The sequence below is a fragment of the Mus musculus genome, chromosome 1, assembly GCF_000001635.26.
Source record: "Mus musculus strain C57BL/6J chromosome 1, GRCm38.p6 C57BL/6J".
Classification (NCBI taxonomy): Eukaryota; Metazoa; Chordata; class Mammalia; order Rodentia; family Muridae; genus Mus; species Mus musculus.
The window spans coordinates 158,812,692-158,838,154 of NC_000067.6; the positions used below are offsets into that span (position 1 = coordinate 158,812,692).

Consider the following 25,463-nt stretch of genomic DNA (forward strand, 5'->3'; position numbering starts at 1 on the left):
AAAATAGCTTGAAAATACTTGAGGTCTAGGTGATAATTATGAAAGACTATGACATTTTAATAGTGTGCATTTAGTGTGAAGATCTGAATTATCTTCTAAGAAGGTATAAAAGCCGTAGATGAATTAGCTAATGATAAAATTCCCAATATCTACATTGTCTCTCACTCTGTTCTGCTTTCTGACACTTAGCACAATATCCGGCATCTAGTTACTGAACAATTAACACAAACCACAACCACTACATATAGTAGATGGTCTCTCAGATTTCTGCAGGGGTCTGTGTTTTTATATAAAATCATGGGTAGACTCATTGACTCTGACTATTGCATCAAACATTTCAGAAGTAGTCAATAGCCATTCCTACTATTAGGTTATGAAAATGACTGGGGCTTCCCTCTTGGGAGATGTCTCAAGTATCCATCATCCCTGGGACCTCTTCTTCTGTTGGCTCAATAGCTACCATATCTAATACACTCAAACACTTTGTGGAGAGTTTTACATGGATTAAACTGAGTCATACTTACATGTGATAGCCCACTGCTCATATCTATTGCCTGTAGCTTATCTGAGGCTACCAGTTGTCACAGTGACAGACTTAAAAGCGAATTCCCCAACTTCCTTTGAATCACTTTGGTCAACAGCTCAATCACACCCTCAAAAGTGAGCCTAAGCTTATGGCAGATCTCTGAGCTGCATCTAGATTTATCACCCTCAGAAACCATGTCATATCAAGATGTTGAATCACTACATTTTGGTATGGTTTGCTATAGATCAGTAGAAAGCCAATATATTCTACTAGTATTATGTACTCTGCATCACTCTTAGCAAAGGTTTCTAATATACCTGGATAAAATGGATGTGGTGGCACTCAGGTACATGATGGAACGTTGCTTACAACACTAGCTTTTGTGATTAGGTTCTGGATCACCTAGCAAGTGGACTCACCTTGTTCTCTGAGGAAATGTTTCTGTTATTCTTTGGTTCCGTTGATCTATTAGATCACTGAAAGAACCATTCTATCCTACCTGCAGCACAGATTGTTTAATTTAAAGTGTTCCCCACTTCCAAAACTAGGTTCAGGAATATTTTAAAGTATAACCCTTCTTCTAACTGCTGCTAAGAATCCAGGGATCCTTATATGTCTAGATGATGACAATCATGAATGTCCTCCGAAAGGCACATGTAGCTGATAAATTTCCAATGTCCATATGTGGTCTTGTGATCATGTGATATGCCTTAGAAAGTAATTCTTAAATTTGATACATACACTGTCCAGGTGGGAACAAGTAAATAAATATAGATTGCTAAGAGAACACTGAGTTTTTGGCACAAAACTTTTGGCAGTTTAAATAACAATGTTGTTTTAAAGTCATTGACTTTATATGTGAAAAAGCGATTAAAACCTTGTAAAGATGTTAAATATTCACAAAAACATTATACTCAACTAAGGAAAGAAGAAAATATATTAAAAGCCCAAATTTGATTTCTATATATTGTTTTTGCCTAGTTCTCAGGACTTTTTGATAGTTCTTAAATCCATCCTTTCAGCTAGTGATTAACCACTGTATATCACTATGAGCGTAAATAATAGCAATACATTGTAGTCACAAGGGCACTGGGAGAAAAGAGAGGAAAGCTAGCTCTGTACCTCTTTCCCTCATAATTTTGCTCTGGGATGCAGTTACTGGGAGCTGAAGAACTGGTCTGGGAGGATGTCCTTAGAGCCACTGCTGAGATGCCCACCAGTGGGGATGAAAAATTCAGCAGCATGGAGGAGGTATGTTGGGGGTAGACATTCACATGATGGCTCACATTGATAACCAGTGGATTTTGTTGACACGACAGTCCATAGGTTCCTGAGGAGAAATAAGGTAAAGAATACTACTCTGAGCCATTCACTTAGAACCTGGCAGCACCTGCTTATCCTCCTTATAGTTATGTGTCATATACAATACCACAAACATTTTCAGATGTCAATACCAAACTGACTCCGGAGCCTACTGGAATAGCTGCTAGTGGTGTTAAAGAAATAATTCTCAACTCACCAAGAGAGTGGTTGCTTCCACTGACATCAATCAGGTAAAGGGTCACTGTTGCCTGCTGATGCTCCCCAGGGGTCACGCCATCCGATGCCAAGAAAATGTAAATTGCCACTGCAACCCCTGGCCTATTGAAACACACCTAGGAGTAAGAACACACACAGTATGAACCACTGTTTCCCTAGACAAGCAAGGTATGTGCCTATCTTATCTCTATAATTCTAGAGTAGTTCTTTGAAAGTAAGAACTTTGTTCTTTGCAATGGAAAACACCATAGAGTAAGCACAGCGGGATCCAAGGTGACAGCAAGCATCAAGATGAGCTCGATGAGATGAAAGAACACCACCAGTACCTGTGGAGCATCCTTTCTCAAAACTGCTTAGTGCTGTTCTTTTATTCACTACAACTTGGTTTTGTTTGCTTATGTGTTTATTTGTTTGTTTGTTTTTGAGAAAATGTCTTATGTAGACCAGACTGGGCGCAAATTCACTACTTACTGAAGCATGATCTTGAACTCCTGATTGTCCTGCCTCTATCCTTCAAGTACTAGGAGTATAGGAAAGAAATACCATGTCTGGCTTGGAGTTATCTTTTTAAATTTCTCCAGAGGGTTTTAGCAGAGACAATAGTCATCTCTATATTAATCAATCCCCTTCTACATTAAAGGGAGGAAGTAGACAAGATTACAAATAAGCCACAACCGAGGTAAACAAACTAATTTCTTCTGATCTATCTGAAGATCAGACCATATATCATAGTTATCCTCTCCCTCTCTCTGCTTCCTATACCCTTTCTCAGAACTTCTCCTTTACCAGGAAACTATGATTTGGGAGAGAAGCTTGGGTTTGAATAAGAATGGCCTCATAAGCTCATACATTTGAATGCTTAGTCACCAGAGTGCCAGCCACATTCTCTGCTCCACTTTCCCATCCCTCCCTCCCCCTGGCCTGCCTACCTGCCCTCTCTCTACCTGGAGATCAGAACATAATTCTCAGCTACTTCTCCAGCACCTTGCCTGCATGCCACCATGACCTGTACCATGAGGACAATGGACTAAACTTCTAAGACTCTAAGTAAGCTCCTAGTTAAATGCTTTCTTTTACAACAGTTGCCTTGGTCATGCCATTACCTTACATCAATAAAGCAGTGACTAAGAAAGATGCTATTATAGAATCTGTTGCCTCTGAGGTTTAAAACTTGACAGACTTCTTGTGTAGTTTCCTTTGTGTCTCAAAATTAGATTCCTGCCCCTTGCTTGAAAACAAGTCAATCTGAAGCAAGAAAAATTCCGAGGTGACAGACTGCAAGACTGTACATTAATAGCCTTTCACTTCTAATTTCTATTAAGAATTATACCTAAACTTTCCCTCTGCTATGTAGACATTCCATTCTTTTTATATGGAACTTACAAAGTTCGTTGTGCATTAGAAAAAAAAAAGGATATCTTTTAATTTTCGAGATCATATTATAATTACAATTCCTCCTTTTCTTTTCTCCCTCCAAACACTCTCATATACCCCTCCTGGCTATTTTTCCAATTCAAGGTCTCTCTTTTCTATTAATTGCATATATAAACCATCGCATATAGATTAATGAATATATATATTCAGATTCTGTAATAGCACTTTTTCTTAGACACTCGTGTGTGTGTGTGTGTGTGTGTGTGTGTGTGTGTGTGTGTGTGTGTAAAACATGTTCAGTATGTATAATGTTACTTGTAAACATGTCTTCAGGGATGACCATTGTGGCTTTTTCTTGGCTTCTAAGTATGATGTAGTTCCGGTATAGAGCATTGCTCACCTAATTGGTAGAGACCTCCTCTGAAGTGGCTAAAAGAGTAAAACATGTTTTCCATTTTAACAAGAATTCTTTCTTGTCCACAGACTGGGATTTCCTGAGTCCTGGCAGCATGCTTATAGTGTTCATTTGAACTACTGGCTTAATTAGGGTTATTTTATGATTTTCAGTGGTTAGGGCAGCACAGCTCTCTCCCTTCGTCCTTTCCACCTTTGCGGGAAGGTCCAACCACACTCTTTACACAATGCCTCCCCCATTCTCTTTTCATTTCCCTTCTTTGAAGTAATAAATATTCCTTCATAACTTCAAAAACACCCAGGCCCATAGCTTACAGCTTCTAAAATGAAGTCTTCTATCCCTGGATGGCCAGGGGCTAGACATAAAACACACTCAGAGTCTAGCTCAAAGCTCTTGACCCCAGCAGCAAATGACATCAAAGCCTCCTGGGAACTCCCCATAGCCCCTTCCTTCCCATGTACCACAGCAGAGACCTGAGCCTGGGAGACAGCTCTTTTCCTGAGCCAGAATTAAGAGTCCAAAGAGAAGGCCTCAGAACTGAAGATCAAGCTGGCTGCAGTAAAACACAGGGCAGCTCAGTCTTCCATAAATGCCAAAGAAGGTAGCAGAGGTAGGATTTATGATAGGTTTGGGCTTTTCTGTCCTGAGGATCCACACCCAAACCTTCCAATGCACTTTGTGTCTCTTGACAACATAGACTTCTGGTTTGAATACCAAATTACTGTGAAAGTTCTAGTCTGTTCTGTGTCAGTATCTCTGTGTTGTGATTTGTAGGGAGAGGTTAGAGCAGGACTTCCAGGCCACAGATCAAGCAGGAAAACCACAGGTGAGACTTATAGGGGGCACACTGTTAGGTTACACAAAGTAGAGAAACAAGATTGGATGAGGTATGTTTGCTGAATCTTGTGTATTTCCTTTAATAGGAAAGATAGGCCAGTTTAATTTTCAAATAAAGTCTGAGTATAATCCTCAGCAGCAACTAGAAGCACAAAGAGGAAACATTTTATCTCAGAACTATTTGCACCTCAGTAGCAGAGACCAGTCTGAATCTCCACATATACTAATTACCAGTCTAGGTTTAGGTAAAGAGAAGTCAAGACTCACTTTTGAACAGAGGGAGAGAGGGAGAAACAATTTTGAAATCTGAAGACACTTTAACAAAAGAATTTGTCACAAAGAACATTGGAACAAAGAGAGAACAGAGCAAATAGACCATACAGCATATGTGCAGATAGATATGATAATGATATATAGGTTAGTAGATAAATAATACATAGATAAACAGATGGATGGGAGTGACAGGAAAGAGAGAAGAGATGGGTGGGTAGAGCATGACAGAGAGAAAGCTGAGACAGGTTTGTGACAGATATAGGCAGATATTAATGAGAGGGAAAGACAGACAAACAGACACCCACACAGAGAGATAGAAAATGTAGCTGCTTCTTATTCAGTGACTGTATATGTACTCCCAAGTTGGACCTCAATCTCTGACTGCTAAAGAGTAAGATTGGTACAGAATGTCTTTAATGCTGAGCTATTTGAGGTGTAGAATCCATCTCCAGATTGCCTGCTGGGCACGGATGCACTCTGCACTCAGGCCAAGTGATTCAACATTTAAGTCAGCCTTTGTGGTGTTCACTGGATCATAGACCCTGAAACTATGCCACAAACTTAGAAATAATCATATTTAAAATGCTTTTGGTTAATCCCTGGCTCTCTCCTACCCCTATTTCCTTTTTATCCCTCCATGGCACTTTTCCAGAGGGGAAAATGGATATCATAGGTCAGGAAAAACATGCTATTGGTACAGCATGAGGACATGTTTTGCTGGAGTCCTCATCAAACTCAGCAGGCTTTTATTCCTACAGGAGATGTTAAAGATTATATTCTTAATACATTAAGATTTAATTGTTGTATTGGAAACAAGGGTTTTCCCCAAGTAAAAGCTCTTTTAAATGACCATCAAAACTCAGAATAAAATTACTTTTAATTTTGACTAAATCCTGTGTGCTTTTATAGGTGAAAAATTACCAAATGTTCATGACTTCGGGTGAGCCAATCTAATAGCCTTGTCATCAAAAGTTTTGACAAGGAAGGGATTAACTCCAAATTGCAAAGTCTCTTTTCATGATAGCTAATGGAGGAAGGGAGCTTATTTGATGACTAAACTCTACCCACTGAGTTTTCCAGATTGTCTCCAGATTTAGAATGCAACTCCAAATGAAGATAGGACTTTTGAGTCTAGTAGGCTTTCTTCTCACATCTCAGCTCCTGTTTATCTTGGTACTGATCAGAATCAAGACCATGTCCTGCTTTTGTTGTGTACTGTAAAATAAAGTCCAGAGCCACTGTGAATGTATATGCTGCCTTTTCTATAAGAATCACACCAACTTACCATTATGTGTGATTGCTTTCAGAGCTTCCACAGTTCATGGCTAGACTTTTAAAAATGTAGGCTTTGGCAAGTCAGTGAGAAAGGCTAGGACCTAGTCAAGGTGACTGGTCACTTCCTTCTAGATCATTTCCTCAAGTTCATTATAGACAAGGCCAAGTCTATGAAGAGTCTGTTAGAAGAGTTCCTGAGACCTCAAGGGAGGAGCAGGAAGGGCCAGAACCACATCTGTAGTAAGCACAGCTGTGATGTGTCTCCCACATCACCTCTTTCATGACTGTGGCACTCAGAACAAAGTGAGCTCTCTCCAGAAATTGCCCTTTTGGTGACCTTCTCATACAGGGCCGTGCTAACTTTCTTGGTGTGTGATGCAGAGGGGGCAGGAAGCCCATGTCAAGTAACATTTTCATAAGACTGAATAGTGGATTGAAGTTATTCTAAAGGGCCATCCCAGCTTTCAGAGAATTATGGTACTATTTTTGTACCACACCTACAGACTAACCCTAGTTCTTTTACTCCCCTACACACTAACAGCAACAATAGTTCTTGGTGACCTTTATGCATGTACATTTTTTTTCTCAGAGTCTGAACACCAGCGAACATTCCACCAAAGAGGATGTTTGAAAATGAGGAAAAGTGTTATGGGATTCAGATAAAAACAGTCCTTATGGAGTAGAGCTAGAGATGGTCCTCTCTTGGAAACCAAATGCAAAAGTGAGGGGAACTGAGAGAATATTACCTAGCTGTACAAGTGTCCATTCTGCATTAGAAACAATGCCTCAGATGCTTAGAGTATGTGAAGTTGCCATGTTTGGGACAAGCAAATATTTCCATATAAAAGCAACCAAATTCTAGCTTAGTAACAGTCAAATAGAAAGGAGAAATAAAGTTTTGGCCCCTGAGATAACCTGGAAGGTGGGATTTCCCTTTCAGTGTACAAGGTTAGCTTTTTAAGGAAATGAAAATCTTAGTCATCTCTGTTCTCGCATGACTCCTAAGTCATGATAATGCCGGAATCCACACATGTTAATGTCCCTAGCAACTGAAAGTTTTTCTTCTGAAGACAATTACTTTTTATAAACTTCCATTATGCATAGAGAAGTAATCCCAATGTTCTTCAGAAAATTGTCTATCCTATTAAGCAGAAAATCCTGTTAGCGAGTTTCTACTTGTTTCTGATTGTTGAATTGGAAGGAGATTGGAATCATTTTGAGCATCAACTATTTCACTCAATGCTGAGATAACAATACTTTGTAGCAGTGATTTTCAAAGTGCTACATGTATGCAAACTGCAGAGGAACCTCACTAGAAACCAACTCCTCAGTTAGCAGAACTGAGATTCCACATTTTAAAGAGGATTTATGGGTATAACCAGCATTCTTCATGGGATGAAGCTCCGAAGATAGCCATTGATGGCTCTGTCCTTACCCTTAAATGTTAGTAGTTCAGGACGTTAAATCATCATCCTATTTGCTCATCTCTCTCCTTGTAAAAGTTCACATGCAAGTGCAAAGTTGTAAAGAATCATGTAAATACATCATTTAAAAGAAATTTGAAAAGAAACCTGACACCTAGAGAGATGGCAAGTTCACATGAAGTTACTTGATGGGCTAAAAATAACAATAAAAGTAACAATATCGTTCATTGGAGTGCATGTGTTCTTCTAATTGCTAAGGCATCTACTGACTAATTGCTGTATTTCTAGGGTAAACTAAAAGTCAGATCACCAGTACATAGTCACACATAGGATCCCATGAACTTTACTCTAATTAAAACATTCAGTGCCTTTCATACGTGTACTTTTTTTGTTCAGTAAAATTATGGAATGTGGACAGCTTCCAGGATGATTGAAATAATTTCTAAATAAGTGATTAGTATCTCACTAATTAAAATAATAACTGGAGAGTTATAAGATTTAGAAAAAAAACAACCAACCAAGCTATAAGATGTCTATTTAACTTGAATATCTGATACACAATACTTTTGTTTTAGTATTGCCAAATAAAACATGAAAATATTGATGGTAAAATATCAGTTGCTGTTTATCTAAAACCTAAATTTCACAGAAGAGCTCTCTCTCTTTCTCTCTCTCTCTCTCTCTCTCTCTCTCTCTCTATATATATATATATATATATATATATATATATATATATATATATATATATCCCAGTGTTGGAAACATAGACATTCTTGACAAGGCTTGTCTGGGGTAACTGTTTCACAAATTATCAAAAAGCTCTGTTGTATTCTACAACTATATGCAAATTTTACTCGTCAGTAATTTAAAAGTAAAACTTTTCCAAACAGAAATCTAAATATGCCCTATAAGTGAAACAAAACAAAGAGAAAAAAGAACAAACAGTTGAGAACACAAACCATGAGAAGTATGAAAGTTTTGTGTAGCTATTGTGCGCCTAGAGAGAGAGAGAACTAAGAACAATAGATAACTTTTGACAAACTCGTGCAGAATACAAATTCTTATTACGGACTGGCACATAATTCCTAAATGAATAAAGACTTGTCATTTAAAGGCTTACTAATAAAATATAGGGCCAAAGGGAGGAGAAAAAAGACACCCTCTATTAATATCCCAGCTGGCACAATAAAAAGTTGTTATGTTCTCAAAAATCAATGGTATAAACAAATACAATTATGTAAAAAAAAAAAAAAAAAAAAAACCTAAGATTTCAAAAGCAAATCAAAAAGTCTTACAAAATGTGTGGAATCAAGTGATACCAGAGGTCTAGACATCAAGATCTATGGGACACAATTAAAGTAGTAATTATAATAGAAAAATTATTCACCACCAAAAATAAATTTGCCAAGCATTTAGCTAGGAATTGGAAGATTAAAGAAAGAACATTAGATTCTGCAATGCTCATAAATCAGTGACTAACCCATCATCATCAGAAAGGCCTCAGATGGGAGCAGATGCAGAGACTCACAGTTAAACATTAGGCAGAGAGAGAGCCCAAACTGGAAGTCTTCATTGGGTCCCTCTCCTTGGAGTGCAGATAACTCCATGGAGGAAGGGAAGGAAGAACTATAAGAGCCAGAAGGTGGGAAAAACAAACAACCCCCCCAAAAGCCCAAAACCAAAACACCATATTTGAGTTCATAGCCCACAGACCCACAGAATCAACTAAGCAGGGCTCATAGGGGCTCAGAAAGTGAAGCGACAATCACGGAGCCTGCATGAGGCTATGGGTCTGTGCTAGATTCCCTGCCATGTTCTGGTTGTTTTGTAGTGTTTTTGTGGGACTCCTAACAGTGGGAATGGGGGTCTCTTTGACTCATTTGCCTGCTCTTGGAACCCTTCTCCTCCTACTGGGTTGCTTCATCCAGTCTTTTTTGTTTTTGTTGGTTTTGTTTTGTTTTGTTTTGTTTTGTTTTGTTTTGTTTTGTTTTGTTTGAGACAGGGTTTCTCTGTATAGCTCTGGCTGTCCTGGAACTCACTCTGTAGATGAGTTTGGCCTCAAACTGAATTCAAAAATCAACCTGCCTCTGCCTCCCAAATTCTGGGATTAAAGGCGTGTGCCACCATGCCCGGCCATCCAGTCTTGATATAAGGTTTTGAACCTAGTTTTATTGCAGGTTGTTATGCTGTGTTTGGTTGATATTCCTAGGAAACCTGATCTTTTCTGAAGGAAAATTAAAGAACAGTGGATCTTGGGAAGCAGGAAGGGAAAGATTAGCAGGAGTCGAGGAAGAGGAAACTGTGATAAGAATGTATTGGATAGAAAGAAGAGAAGAAAAGAGGAGAGGAGAGGAGAGGAGAGGAGAGGAGAGGAGAGGAGAGGAGAGGAGAGGAGAGGAGAGGAGAGGAGAGGAGAGGAGAGGAGAGGAGAAAGGACATCAGTGCAAATCTAGAGAATCAAGACCAAAAAAAAAAAAAAAAAAAAAAAACATGATAGCAATAAAGGAAGAAATTATTGAAGTAGAGAAAAAAACATAAAAGGGAAGTGAATGAGACTGACTACCGCTCCTGAAGACATCGGTAGGGTAGACAAGTCTCACATGTAAAAGGAAATGTTGGAAACAGGTATCACAAAGGTATGGTAAGTACAGCCAGGAGGGTAAGAGCAATGGAACTACATTATGAACAGGGATCAGTACTCCATCTAACCATGTAGAACGAAAATGTAATTTTTCAAAACACCAAGTAATCCAAAGCTGGAAACGAAATCAAAACATAAGGCATATTTTTAAAACTGAAAAAATTTCGAATGACAATTAAAATTCCTTCCTCAAATAAGCCCTAAACCGAGTGGATTTTTTAAAAAGGCATATTTAGTTGAATTTTGAAGGAAAGTATAATCCTAGTTTACACAAGAGCTTTCATAAAAAGAAACAAAAAAGTTGGAAAAAATACTACCATTTTTATGAGTTAGCAAATTGAATACAAAAGGAAAAATATAAAGTATGTCAATAAACTCCAATAGTACACTCAGAATGACATAGATAACCCATATCTAAGATCACTCCTCAAGGAAAAATAGGTTTGGTATCTCAAACGTTGTCTACTTGATTCAAAAGGATGATTCAAACTTTGTCGCTGTAACTCCTTCCATGGGCGTTTTGTTCCCAATTCTAAGAAGGGGCAAAGTATCCACACTTTGGTCTTCATTCTTCTTGAGTTTCATGTGTTTCACAAATTGTATCTTATATCTTGGGTATTCTAAGTTTGTAAACACCCCCCCCCCCCCGAGCTCGTGTCTCTAGCTGCGTATGTATCAGAAGATGGCCATCAGTGGAAAGAGAAGTCGTGCAAACTTTATATGCCTCAGTACAGGGGAACACCAGGGCCAAGAAGTTGGAGTGGGTGGGTGGGGGAATGGGTGGGGGAGGGTGTGGGGGACTTTTGGGATAGCATTGGAAATGTAAATGAAATAAATACCTAATAAAAAATTTTTTAAAAAGGATGATTCAGAAAGACAGAATCACAAGGTTACATTTCTAAAATTACATTGAAACAAAATGTTCATGAATAATGAACTTCAATTTACAGCCAAATTTGTTTACACAGTAAAATCCATAGCAATACAAGCTGTGAATTTTTGTAATGAACAGAAAGATGGGCCAAGTAAGTGCAATAGAGACTTTGAAACAGACTCATGCATTCCCTAGGAGCTGGTACGTAATGGGTGTCGCACTAGCAAACAAGGCAAGAATGAACACTTCAGTGGCTGCTATTAGAGAAATTGGCATGCTGTATTTCTTTAAAAGTATTATGAATCTATATGCAAAAAAAAATCCAAGTCTGTGAAAGATAAGTCTAAAAGTCAGATCTAGAATCCTAACATAAGAAAATAGAAAATATCCTTTCAACCATAGCGGGGCAATGAGTGAATTCATCTATACTTTGAATTAAGGAGAAAAAGAATGCTAAATGATCAGCAGTTATTGGACAAAGGGATGTTACACCTCACTATAGTAAGACAATAAGACCAACCAAACAAACCAACAAACAAAGAACTAAAATCATTTTTAAAAGACCAAAACTCAAAAAATGTGTAGGTCAAAGAAGGCTTTCTGATGAAAATTAGTAAACATTTTGAGCGGAATGGTTGGTTGGTTGGTTGGTTGGTTGGTTGGTTGGTTGGCCTGGTTTGGTTTATTGAGATAGAATCTCCCTTAAGCCAGCCTGAAACTTCACCAAGTTGTCCAGGCTGATCAAGAATATGACAATCATCCTGTTTCTGTCTCCTGGCCTACATATTATTTAGTAATACTATTTAATTGCAAAAAAACTGGAAACTTTAAAGGTATCTTTTTGTTCCCTCTTAGTTTAGTATTAATAAGGTAATAATCCTACTTTGTATTATTTTTAATTCCAAATATATTGAGACTTGCTTTATGGTATTCTAGTTTGGTGAATATACTATATACAGTTTTTAGTAATTTAGTGTGTACCTATAAATATCAATTAGATAAAGATATTTGATAATCACTTTGAAACCTCATATATTTTTTCTGATTTGTTTTTACTTACTTATTGTACAAATTATCAAAAGACAGATGATGAAATTTTCAACTATAGTTATGAATTATTTTGGAAGTTTCTACATTAGTTGTATCAACTCAATTTATTTATTTTTAGGAAATAATTTATGTATTTTATTTTGTAACAATATTGTCAGTCTTTCTCATAAATTGATCATTTACCATTTTTTTCTGGTTCCTTATTTTGAAATCTGTTCTATCAGATACTATCACAGTACATAATTATTTTATACTTGTGATTTTCATAGTACACATTTTTCACCTGTTTATTTTCAATATCCAGGACTTTACATTTATAGGGTATTGCTTGTAAACAGCATATAATTTAAAATTACAACCTGCATTTTCGTGGCTCTCTGAAACAATTTCTACTTAATAGAAAATGATTTAATTGAACTTGGACCCATCATCTTGGGTTTCGTTTTCTCTTGGATAAATCTTGTCTCTTCTTGGTTTTTCTTTCTCTGCATTCTCGCTGGAGAATCAAGTCATTTTTATTCTATTTATTCTTCAATTTTGACACTTATCCTACTACTACTTGTGTATATGTGTACGTTTGTGATTGCTGTGAAGAGTTTAATGTGAATCTCCAACTTGTTCCCACCTTCATTCCATGAATTTCACTATCTCAGAGAAAATGCAAACATTTTGTAGCTGTATTTTCCATTCACCTCTGCCTGTCCTTTGTGACAACACAGGCAGGATGTTGTGAACACATAACTGCTGGTGCCAGCTTCCCTTTTACCCATTCTTCCTTCCCTGCCATCCCACAGAAACTGAGTACTCAGACGCTCCTTAGTAAATCTCCTGAATACTGAATTCCATCTCGGAACTTGCTTTGTAGAGAATCCATCTGCCCAGTCAAAGAATAGCTAGGGATTTCATATACCATTGGAAATCATCAATGCGGTTTTCACTCAGACTCTAGCCAGTCTGTCTTTTCAAAGTCCTTGCAATAAGTGCTTGCTTCAATTTTTGGCCTCTGCCACCTTCTCTTGTCTAGTCACAATCTTCTATATTCACTTTTGTCTCTTGTCTTGAGTATAACAAGTATCCCCAAATTCTAAGTTCTAACACCAGTCATTTACTTGTGCAATAATTAAACATTTTTGAACAGCACAAGGAAGCTTTGTCTGGTACATATGTCCACAAGCACACATGGCTTCTTCCCACAAACTCCATATAGGTCATAGGACAGAAAAACAGACACTTAAATAGAAATAAAACAATGATGTGTGCAGATACTATTGTAGAAGGGAGCACAGAGGAAGAAGTGTGACTGTCATAGCTAGGACTTTGGAGCAAAGTCCATGAAAGTCTCAGATTTATAAAGAAAATGATTTGACTTAAGTCTTCATGGAGAACTATGTGTTTATTGGGGAGACAATGTGGAGGGGGCATCGACAGAGAAGAAAAGCTATAAACCTTCTACCAGTTAGTTATAAATATATAAAAAGGCTGGTGCATTCCTGCACTAAAAGCATTCTGTTACAACTAAAAAGAGTAAAGGGGTGTGTTGTGAATGTGTGCACATAAAGGAATATGGAAGATGAGATAAATAGAAAAATTCAGCTTAAGATAAAGCTCATATTTATTTTCCTATGATCAGTCAGGACATTTCAAGTCCATAATGTCAAGCTGAAAATGGTTATCCATTTATGTTCGCGTTCTCCCAAAATGCAATACACTGTTCACACAGAGTAGTGTTTATTAGGTAGACTTAATAAGTGGATGTTGGGGTGAGAGATATGACTCAGTCATTAAAATGTTTGCTGCACAAGCACGAGGACTTGAGCTTGGATCCCATCACCCCTGGGAAAAGCCAGGTGTGGCAGCACACATCTGTAATTCAAGCCCTGGGGAGACAGAGACAGGAGTTCATTGGCCAGCCAGCATCCTGGCTGAACTGGTGAGCTCAGATTAATTAGTGATGATACATCAGAGGAAAAAAGGTGAAGAGTGACTTCAGAAGATATATGACCTCCTCCACATACATAAGCACACATGCACACTTACATACATGAGCATATACATGAACATATACATACATACAAGCACATACGTGCATTGTGTCATGGTGTGTAAGACTTTTAATGCTGGTTCTCAACCTTCTTTGACTGAGAAACACTTAGATTGAAGCAGACTATTGCATATAGCTGGGAGAAGCTTTCCACCAAGGACTGACTGAGGAGAAAGCACTTGCCCTGGAGTTGAATGTCACCATCTCATGTGCTTGGGTAGTGAAAGTATAGGAGACAAAACAGGAAGAAGCCGGTATCACAGATGTTCTCTCTCTGTCCTGCTCTACCACCACGCCATCCCTTGGCTCCACAACAGACTAAATCTTCCTAATCAAAAAACAAAAGTAGCTCCTTCTTCCACTGTTTGCATCCGACATTTTGTCAAAGTAACAAAGCCTGAATAGCATCCTGCTGAAATAAGATAAACAGTTATAGATAGCTTCAGTAGGAACTAGAAACATGATGTAGACCAGGGGCTAACACAGTGCAGCCCACAGGCCAAAACTGACCCAATGCCCATTTCCATAAGGCTGTGGTCTAAGATATATATATTTTTTAGAAAGCTGAAAACAAACACAATATGAAAAGTATGTAAAATTCCAAGTTCTGTTTTTAAATGTACAAATTACATACATAAGTTTACATAGTTTCTAACTTTATTATAATAGCTATGTTAAACATTGTTGATATGGGTGGTGTGTCCTATAAACTTAAAATATTTTATAACTGGTTCTTCATAGAAAATGTCTCTTAACTCATGTTTTGCAAAGGAAGGACCACAGCCTTTGAGATAAACTGGATTTGAATCTTAATCCTATATACGCTTTTACTACTTATATCATATAAACGCTCAGCATCTCTGAATTTTAAAATAATCAGTTTTGAAGTGTGTAAAATAAATACTATGAGGAACAGAATATATTTCAACACGTGTTGGGGTTTTTCCCTCTTCACATGGTGTTAGGGATACTCATCTGAAATCTCATCAATTAAATATACATTGCATGTCTTGTCAGAGATTCCTGTTCAATGTTTAGCTGGTTGACAGCAAACAAAGCAAAGAAAGAAATTATGGTTAACAGGCTTTAGGCTTGTGCAGAAAGGATTTCCAGGCAAGTAGTTCATAATTCATAACTGATGTGGAGAGCCCTGGTATTTAAAATACTGTGAACATGTTGTGGTTTCTGTTAGGATTGCTAGCCAGTCCAACCCAAGTGAGATCATTTCAAACTGGAGACAGTTTAAAGCCATAGAAAGGAACATGAATATATGATCTTGCACATGGTGACTGACTCCTTGGGAACCAAACAATTGGTTATTGAGTGTCTGTATCTCAGATGGTTTCATTTGTTTCCACATTTATATTCAAAGTAGTTTCTTAAAGAATTAATGCCTTCTGTGGCTCCTGCTAATGCATGGGGAGTTTGACAAAAAACAGAATTGATCCTCTCACTCAAACTTACTGATATGCATGTGATCTTTCAAAAATTGAGAACAAATGCAGTAAAACAAGAGAAGACACCTTCCCTTTCGTATGCATTTGTGCTTTTGCTTTCTTCCTTTGATTGCTCTGCCCTGAGTATTCCCAGTGGTAAGTTCTGGGTGTGGTATGCTGTAGGTACAAAATAAATGCTGATAGAATGAGTAATGGAGTTTAGAGAGGAAAAAAAAAAACATCACATGTGATTATTGTTAAGACACGGGAATCTGAGCTTCCCAGTTACCACTTTATTCTTAGGTGATGTAGAAAAAGCACTTCAAATCTTGGATGCTTTCTCCATCTGTAAAATAGAAAATACCTCTCTTGTCACTCACAGTGATTTGTAAGGATGACAATGAAACGCATGTGAATATGCATTTTGTAGACTATAGATGACTTTAAATGTGATTTTTCATTGTAAATAATAAAACACTTGTACTATATACCTGTTTAAAAATTCTTCCTCTCTTGTTCTATTGGTTGAAGATTGGAATTAAAAAAAAAAAAAAAAAAAAAAAAAAAACAGCAGGAGAATGCTACCTCAGTACAATTGGCTAAAAAGACAGAACTTTTATTTTGGCAAGTAGCATGTGACTGAATGAAAGAATTTGGAAATATGTTTTTAAAACTAATGTTTTCCAGTACTGTTGTTTTTCACTTGTGTAATAAATTTGTCTCTGATTCACTGCATACAAATCATATCTGTGTATCAAATCAAGATTAAATTATCCTAAAACAAAGAGTAAAGGGCCAGAAATTCTGCACTGCCTGGAAACTGTTTTGTTTAACGTAGCTTATTTTCAAAAGTCACTTCCTAACTTATTGGGTACCATACAGATTCATGAAATCAATATTTAAAGAAATACTTTATACACTAATGTAACTTTTGCTATGATTGGTGATTTTGCTCGAATCCAAGAGCTAGCTACTGGGGACTAATTGAGATTTCAGGTTGAGATTTCTGCTTATAGATATAACTGAGTAACTTACAGTCAAACAAATTCATTCTAGCAGAAATATTTAAAAATAAAAATTAGGTAAGATCATGATGATGTTGATGCTTGAAAACAAGCAAGTCCATCAGGACAAAAGAGCTTGATATTTCAAAAGGAAAGAAATCACAATAAAAAAAAAACCTGGCATTGTCTCTGAGATATTTTTAATATCCAAAGCAGTGCAAAGTAAATGAAGAAAAGACTAGCCAGAGAGAGGCTCAAGTTCAGGAGGGGTCCTTGGCAGGCTCATGTTACTGAGAACATGGAAGTTGGAGACTTTCAAGGTAGAGGGCCCAGTTCAAGCTTTGCGGGGGGAGGGGGGTGGTGGTCTTAGAACAAAGGAAAACAACTGAAAAATGGATCTGAGCTCACAGAAATAAGAACAGAGGCTCTAGTCTTTTACTTGGGGCAGTATTTCTCAAATCTTTTAATGCATATCCCAATAGATTTATGTTGAAAAGAAAACAATGTCAGCCAATATCTCTACAAGGTGCTCAGTGTCTGATGTTCAGTTAAGGTTTCATTCCTTATGACAGAAGAGAGACGACAGCGAGTGTAAAGAAGAGATCATCAACACACAACAGCTCAGGTGACTAAGGGATTGGCATTATCAAGTGCACACTGAGGTGGCTCTAATCTGTGTATTCTAAAGTATACTGTAAGAAGAAGTTCTTCAAAGAAAATGGGAATATACAGGGATTAAATAGGTATACCTCGAGATTACCAAAAGACACACTTTTTCATTAAGAAAGATAACTTATAAGAAAGATGGAGAAATTCAAAGACATACCCTGGCAACCTCCAGTGGTGCATAGTTCACATATCTACAAATAGTGCCATAAAATTAGCTTAACTAAAGCCAGTGACTCATCCACATGACTCAAATCAAAGTGATACAATAAACCAATAGCAACTGAATAAACATTTCACTGCCAATCTTGCAACAACAACAAAAAAACAATCTCCTTGCAAGTAATGGGTGTGAATTGTGAGCAGTAAACTATTCCCGTCCTTGCTGATGTCAAGATGACTTAAATGGGAACGTGATTACAGCAAGCTCTTAGTGACTGGAACTCTTTTCCTTCCATGATCTTCTCTCCTTTCACTCTCTGGCTTCTCTCTTCCATAAGACAGAATGAAGCTTTGATTTGGCTTAAAGTGACAATAGCACCCATGTTGCTGCACATTCAACTTGCTCCCAAGTAAAAAGGAATACATGGGGATCTGCCAACAGAGGAGATTAAAATGCAGCAAAGAAAAATGATAATACTGCAAGTAAGATCTGAGCAATGGACAATGGGGTTGTGAGAGTAACCAGCTCTGAGAATGGTGGCTCGGGAGACCAGACATGCAGGTAGAGGAAGTCAGGGAAACTGTAGTCATCACCAGAAACAGGGAACGGAGGTTTGACAGAAAGAAAAAGACTTCCTAGAGCCGTGCATCTCAACCATCCCAAATGCTGTGACCCTTGAATACAGTTCCTCGTGTGGTGGTGATCCCCAGACTATGACGTTATTTCCATTCCTACTTCATAACTATAATTTTGCTACTGACATGAATCGTAATGGAAATACTTTTGGAGATAAGAGATTTGCCAAAGGTGTCACGACCCACAGGTTGAGAACTGCTGTCCTAGAGGATCCAATATAAAAAAAAAACAAAAAAAAAACAAAAAAAAACAAAAACCAAAGTTCATGCTAAAGGAACTCTTGGGGTGTTCACACCAAACAAGTGAAGAGTAAATGCCAGAAGCTGGTCTATAGTTATCTGTATAAGCAAGCCATAGAAAAGTCACCATCATAAGAAAATGCTAGCTTCCTCAGTCATGTAAGCTAAGAGAAAGGGGTCTCATAAGAAAAAGGCAAGCAAAGGTAAAACTAGCTAGTTATCTTTGGGACTTGGCAAAGAAATATAACACATTGATTCTCTGCCTTGCCATTGTTCAGAATGAGCTAAAGAGTCAAGACAGCTCTGTTATATTTACTCTCCCACATATGCTTAATCTAAAATACAGGAGCATTGGAAGTAAAAAAATGTCTTAGAGGCCACGAAGCAATTATAATCTTTGTATTTATTATTGTTACCTTTGGCTAGTCATTTTTGATTTCACAATGTCATGTGAAGCAAGGGCTGCCTCTCCTCCCTCTGTGTGTGTGCGCGGACGTGTATGTGTGTGTGTGCATGCGCGAGCATGCACGCGTGCACATGCATGTGCATGTGTATGCGTGCATGAATGTGTATGTGTAAGAACATATATATGGGACAACTAAAAGACCATTATCAAAGTATTATTTTAAGTTATCAGAAAAACAAACACGAGTTTAAAGCATAATTGTAGCTCGATGGTTGAAAACTTGTCTAGAATATGCACAGCCCTGAAAACAAAACAAAAACAAAAACACTAAAAATAATTAAAAATGAAAGTGTACATTTCTTTGGTTGGTTATATAAAAACTTAGGAAAAATGATAACCCCTATCAAGCCTTAACAAAAAACAGCTGATAAAATTCATACAAAATTTAAAGGATAATAATTAAGATAGCTAATACATTCTGAAGGAAAATGGAGGATCTTTACAACTTACACCATGGGATTTAAGACTGATTGGAATATTTGGTTCTGAGAAGTGTACTAACATTGCAAAAAATACATGAACTAGTAGAGCAAAGTGCAGAATCAATAAATATAATATAGTGTCAATAAACAAGCCATCTTATGCATGCGGCTGCAGGTTTTCCACATGGTAATGGGTTTGAGTTCTCTAGATCTACTAAGCATTCACAGGGAAGAGGCTGAGAACCTCTACCTCACTCAATGCACAAAATCTTCAGAGGAATTAGAGATGTAAATATGAAAAAGCTGCCCAAAACCTATCTCAAGTAACAACAACAACAACAACAAAACAGTCAAAATTGTGCAAAAGAAAGAAATCTACTCGATGCATTTGCAATGCCACAGACAAACAGCATAGTGGAGTCTTTGCAATAGTGATATTAAACACCATGTGCCTCTATTTCCATGGTTAATTAGAGTATTTGAGCTATCTGTTTCTAATTTTACATAGTTGTGGTACATATCACTTTCCTAGAGTGATTACCCATAGGAAGCCTAAACTTCAGAGAGAGATGAAAGTATATGTAAGATGTAAATACTTTGAGATAACAAAAGGAGAATCTCTAATGAATCAATCAAATGCTAAGTTTTATCCATACACTTGCACACATGTGTGTCTCAATTTACAGGGTTTACAGATAGATATTTAGGTCACTTACTTCAAGCCAAATTTCATTGTCCTTCTGCAGGCTATCTTTAGCCTGCTCACTGCCTGCATCCTGGTCTTTCTTCAGACTGAAGACACAGGGAAACCAGCCAGGAAAGGAATGATATGGGGATGAATCCGGGTGCCATGAAGTACAGATCTGAAATTCAGTATCAATTCCAAATTAAGTCTGTCATGCAAGAAATAAATAAAGTGAAGAAAGCACTCTAGCACAATGCCCACTGTTCTCTCTTCTAAGTGCCTAATGTCCACACTAGTAGATACAGAATGCAGAAAATCCACAGTTCATATAGAAGAATTTCTCAATGCTGTTACCCTCAAGATGTATCTTGTCAGGGCAGGGAAACATACAGGACAACTCCCTGTCCATCATCCGTGTGGGACCATGCCCAAAGAACCATTCAGGCACACTTCAGGTAACTGATCCAAGGGTTCGCTTTTCGACTCTTTTCAGGAGATGGTTAGGTCCTTATCAATCAGCATCAACTGACCCTGTAGGGAGGATACTTAACCAGGAAGACAGGGAGTGCTTGGCTTGGTAGAGAACCCAAGAAGCAAAACTCCAGGGAATATCTCCCACTACAATTAAAGAACACATTCAGGCTAGACTAAAAGCCACTTCAGAGAGCTGCCATGAACTCAGAATCTCCAGTTCTCCTGACTCTTTGTCACTGAGCACCAGAACTCCAAGGAGACAAATGGCATGGCTTGACAAAGAGAATGTGGCAGAAAAGGCTAGTTGCCTCATTGTATCTTCCTGCCCATCACCTTTTCATTCATGAATATCAGCTTTGTCCAAAGTTATCCAGTTATGTAAATGTTCATTTCCTCATGGTTTCCTACAAATGAGGGTGACTAAATAGACCAGTAAGATAGAGGTAAAAATCTAGTGTTGAGCATCCAGAAAATTTACCATTTTCCCAATAAACATGGGCAAACACTCGGCTATTGTGCACAAACATCCTTATGAGCAGATTTCTTCTTCACCTCCCACCGTGTAAAGGTAAATGCAAGGTTATGGGAGCACAGATCAGTGACAAAGCATTCAGTGACTGAGCTAGGACCTGAGTTCAAACCCCAGACAACACACACAAACACACACATGAAATGTTGATTTCATGCTTACAGTAGCAACAGCCATTTTAGTAACAAGAAAAAGGAAACTACAGACTAAGAATAGAAGTTCTGGAATTTCCATACTGGCATCCTTGATGAGACACTGAGACAGGCACCTTGAATAGCTCCTTCTTCTACCTATTCAGAAATGCCTCCTCAAAGCAGGAATTTGTAATACAGCTCTTTCATCCTGGCCTACAATACCCAGAGGCCTGGTTTTATCTCTGAAGACTATCTTGTATCTCTGAAGACTATCTTGATCATTGGTTGGAGAATCTATTTGGCAATGGAGCCATCAGGAATGGTACCCAAGAGTCAATTGCCCTTCATATTGTCTTTAGTATTCAATCTCAGTTCACCAATCCCATTAGTATAGTCTGTGAGAGTCTTCCCAAGATCTCCTGCTAGGAGAAAAAATTCAAAGAATTCACTCATTTCACTTTAACTGCTAACTCTAGCACTTCTACAATAATACTTTAAATAAAAATTACTCCCCACTGGCCTGTTATACGCAAACAGTATCAATAAATGTGGACTCAAAGAAGTTAAGTAATTTGTCCAAACTCATATACTAAAGGTAATAGCAGTGGGTCCAGCTGTGTAATTCAGACTTTCTGATCTCTTATATTGTTGCCTTTTATCCATTTACACTAACCTTCACCACACGTAGAGACCAAACATAGTTTATGTTAAACTTCAAGGTTCTTGCATATGCCTTGAGCTACATGATTGACATTGTTGAGGTCGAGTATTGTACACGAGAAGTCCTGGATTTTATAACTACACTAGAAGGTTCTCAGCTAACATTATCTTTTTCTGAACTTCGTGGGGGCAAAAAGGGATGATAACATCTTGGATAAAGTGCAAGCTCCAAAACATCCAGACAGCCATGACTCCATTCTTCTGGCTTAACTTACCATTGAATGAGGTTCTCCTGTTACCAGGGAAACAGGACATTTCTCCTTGTCTTCATGGTAGGAATAAGCCTGGCTAGCCCACTGATCCAAATATCCTTCAGGAGTGTGGAGGCCACAGTCTGTGATGATGCTTTCCTTCTCAAAATCTTCACAAACCCCATCTCCCTCATACCTGTAGCAAAGGCTTGGCTCCCCTGCAAAAACATGGATAGCATTTAGGACTTTTTTTTCATATCTTTTAGGGGAAATTTAAAATGAGAGTATTCCCAGCAATTCTTCAACTCTCTAAAGACAATCTTGTGATAATTGAAGAGTGCAGTACCAGCCAAAACTCCAACCCCAACACTGTTGGAGAGGAGGGGTTTTTCACTCTTTATGAGGGAAGAAGCAGAATCTAATAAAGTTATAGGAGAGATTGGACTTGGGAGAGCAGGGTAATGATGGAAAAGCACTTTAAACTAGATGTAGGGAAAAGGCTGTGTGATTTGATTTGATTTGATTTGATTTGTATTGTTGGGATTTAATGCGACAGAGTCTTAGGTAGCCCAGGGTGGTTCTGAACTCCTGATTGTCTTGCCTCTTGAGTGTTACAATTACAGGCATGTGCTATCATGTCCAGTCAAGGTACTTTAGGAAAATCTGAATGAGACTCAGAATATGTTAGAAATACATGGGGCATAGGCAAAGAGCAGAAATAGAACTTAAAGAACTAGTATAATGTAGATGGTTTTGAGCCTCCTTCACTGTTTTTTTTTAACATTCAATTATTTAAGGAGTTCTTCATCAAATTAAGATTTATTTTAAATTACTCTTGACACTGAGATGTTTTTCTCTCGAATATAACTTCCCAGGAACTGTGTGAAAGTGTGCTGCATAGACTCTGGCCCACAGAGGCTGCAGGTCTCTCAGCTTAGGATAACCATGAGATGTGCAGTTTTCTTTTTAGTTCCTATTATTTACCTTATAAATGAGAAATACACATCTAAATGAGTTTGCCTGACTTGAAAAGTGACCCTGATGATCTATGGGGCTTGATTTGAGCTAGAATTACAAAATATAGGCCCATTTTCTCCCTTAGCCTGTACCATCTCATACTGAAGCAGAGCACACAAACAAGACAGGGATAGTTGGGGTAAACTGTCAGAGTAGAAAGATGACCTGAATGCACTGGGCAGTTTCTATCCCTCCACACAGGGCAGTTCCTACTAGGTGTATAGTATTGCCCCTTTGTAGACTGGCTTCTTTCAGTGTGGGAAGCTGCCCACCAAAATGTAGGGCGAGTAATATTGATAGCACAACTCAATTTCCCATATCTACTTGAAGCAGTAGGATACTGAAATAGAATTAAGATTCAATACAAATTCACACTATTCAGTAAAATTATTGCTAAGATTTATTATTGCAATGGCATACTTTTTCATTCCATTTTTTTTCTTCTTCATAGAAATTCCACAGATATATTCTGGTAATTTGTCAGCTGCTCACCTACATACAGTTATTATTTTCCTTAATAATTGCCTGAGATTTACCCTTCCGTGGTAAATCTCCTTCTGCATGCCATGCCAGCCATCCTATATAGGACGTGGTTCTAAGCCCATTTAAAGCCTTCATCTGCAGTCAATCAAATTCATGGCATCCTCAGTGTCTCATACAGCATATGTACATTTGAAACAACATTCCCAGCAGAACAAGCTGCCCCTCTCTCTGCCTTTGTTATTATTTATGACAATTATATACATATATAATATAGTTTCTATCCATAACTCAGGGACTACTCCTATTCATTTCTTTTTTTTTCTTTCAATCACAGGGGGAAAACATTTTGTTTTTGGGGGTTTTGTTTTTCTGCAGTTTCATAAAAAAATAATAAACTGGTTTCAAATCACATTTAAGATGCTCCTTCCAATCTAATATTTAAAAATAAAACAGTAAAATCATATGCTTAACATATGATAACTTTATTCATCAAAAAGATGTCTAATAGTAGGACATACCACATCAATTTAACTCAGCCAATTACTTAAATATAAGCTGAAATATGGTACTTAAGTGTAGTTATAGTAATTGTGATATAGTCTTACTGGAGTTGAGAGGCTGAGAAAATCTGAGTCCAAAGATCAAATGAGATAGAGACAACATGAGTGCTGTTCTTGAGTTAAATGAGACTTGAGCCTCACTGGAGATGGCGCAGTGTGCAGAGAATGTGTGCTTATTTTCAGTATGTGACCACTATGTGGCTACTAAGAAGAAATGATACAAGCAGAGTTAGCATTAACAAATACTTGTGCACAAAAGAGGGGGGTAATTTGTTCGGTATACTCTGCACAGCCAGACCGCATCTGGGGTATTGGATTCCTTTCTGGGCATTGATGGCACAAAGCACGCCAGGTTGGGGTAAATAGGAAAGGGTCTGGAAACCTAATCACATGAGGGGATGTTTGGATTGGAAAGGAGAATAGTGAAGAGGCATTTCAACTATCTGAATGGTAGTCAAATAAAACAGGAAAAAAATGTATCCTCTGAAGCTTCATTGTACAAAACTCTCACTTGATTCAGTACAAGTGAAGTTACATTCCAGAGCCAGCTTGGCAGAGCCCTTGTATACCCTTTGATGAGTCACTAAGATGGTCTGAGCCTCAATATACAAATTGAAAACTGGGAGACGAAAATTTGTATCAGATAGGGCTGTTGTTAAGCAGAATCGTCTGTTTCAAGTACATTAGTCATTACCAGAGTTAAGTAAGCAGAAACGATGTGCCCATATCTCAGGATTGGATAGAAGCGACTTCTCTAAATGAAAAGCTGGACTCTAAACTACTCCTGATCCATCTATCTGGAAGGGAAAAGTCTCTTCCCGATGTTATTGCATAACAGGCACTAAGGTGCTTGTGATGCTACTTAACACATGGTACTCACTGGATCATTGCTTGCATAGGTGAAAGTTTGGGTAGACAGGAAGGTGATGCTAAGATTCTATGACTCAGAGATTCGAAGCTGGAAAGCAGGGGTGCCACCATGTTTTATGTAGTAGTTAACACCTTAATAATAAGTTCTACATATTGTAGTATGCTACATGGTCTTAAGAGTTAAGGACACTGAAGCGATTTCAAATACACTGATGTTTAAGACGAGTTTGATGTGGGGTTCTACTCCAGACAATTATTGCAATGTATGGGATGGGAAATCTTCTGCAACAGAGGAACTTGTTCCTGGATAGTTCATCATAACTAGGGAGAGTGTTGTGTGCTACCTCTCAATGCCAAGAGTTTAGATACGAAGTCACCTAGCTCCAACTTATCACCACTTATTCCCCAGGACGGGAAACACCAGCACCTTATGCTGGTCTTTATGATCTCATCTACCAAACATAGATATCAAGAGATATCATGCCTCTCCTCTGCCTTA

General features: G+C 37.9%; 1 protein-coding gene across 2 annotated transcripts in view; it reads right to left on the bottom strand.

Annotated features, from left to right (window-relative positions):
- Pappa2 (pappalysin 2) overlaps positions 1-25,463 on the bottom strand; it is a 248,725-nt gene that overhangs the window by 100,965 nt on the left and 122,297 nt on the right. For both annotated transcript variants that reach the window (XM_006496824.4, NM_001085376.3), the window contains 4 exons: positions 22,059-22,252; positions 20,018-20,164; positions 2,046-2,181; positions 1,649-1,856 (listed from right to left, as the gene is read on the bottom strand). In XM_006496824.4, coding sequence (XP_006496887.1) covers positions 1,649-1,856; positions 2,046-2,181; positions 20,018-20,164; positions 22,059-22,252 — 685 coding nt within the window. The remainder of the gene's footprint in view (positions 1-1,648; positions 1,857-2,045; positions 2,182-20,017; positions 20,165-22,058; positions 22,253-25,463) is intronic.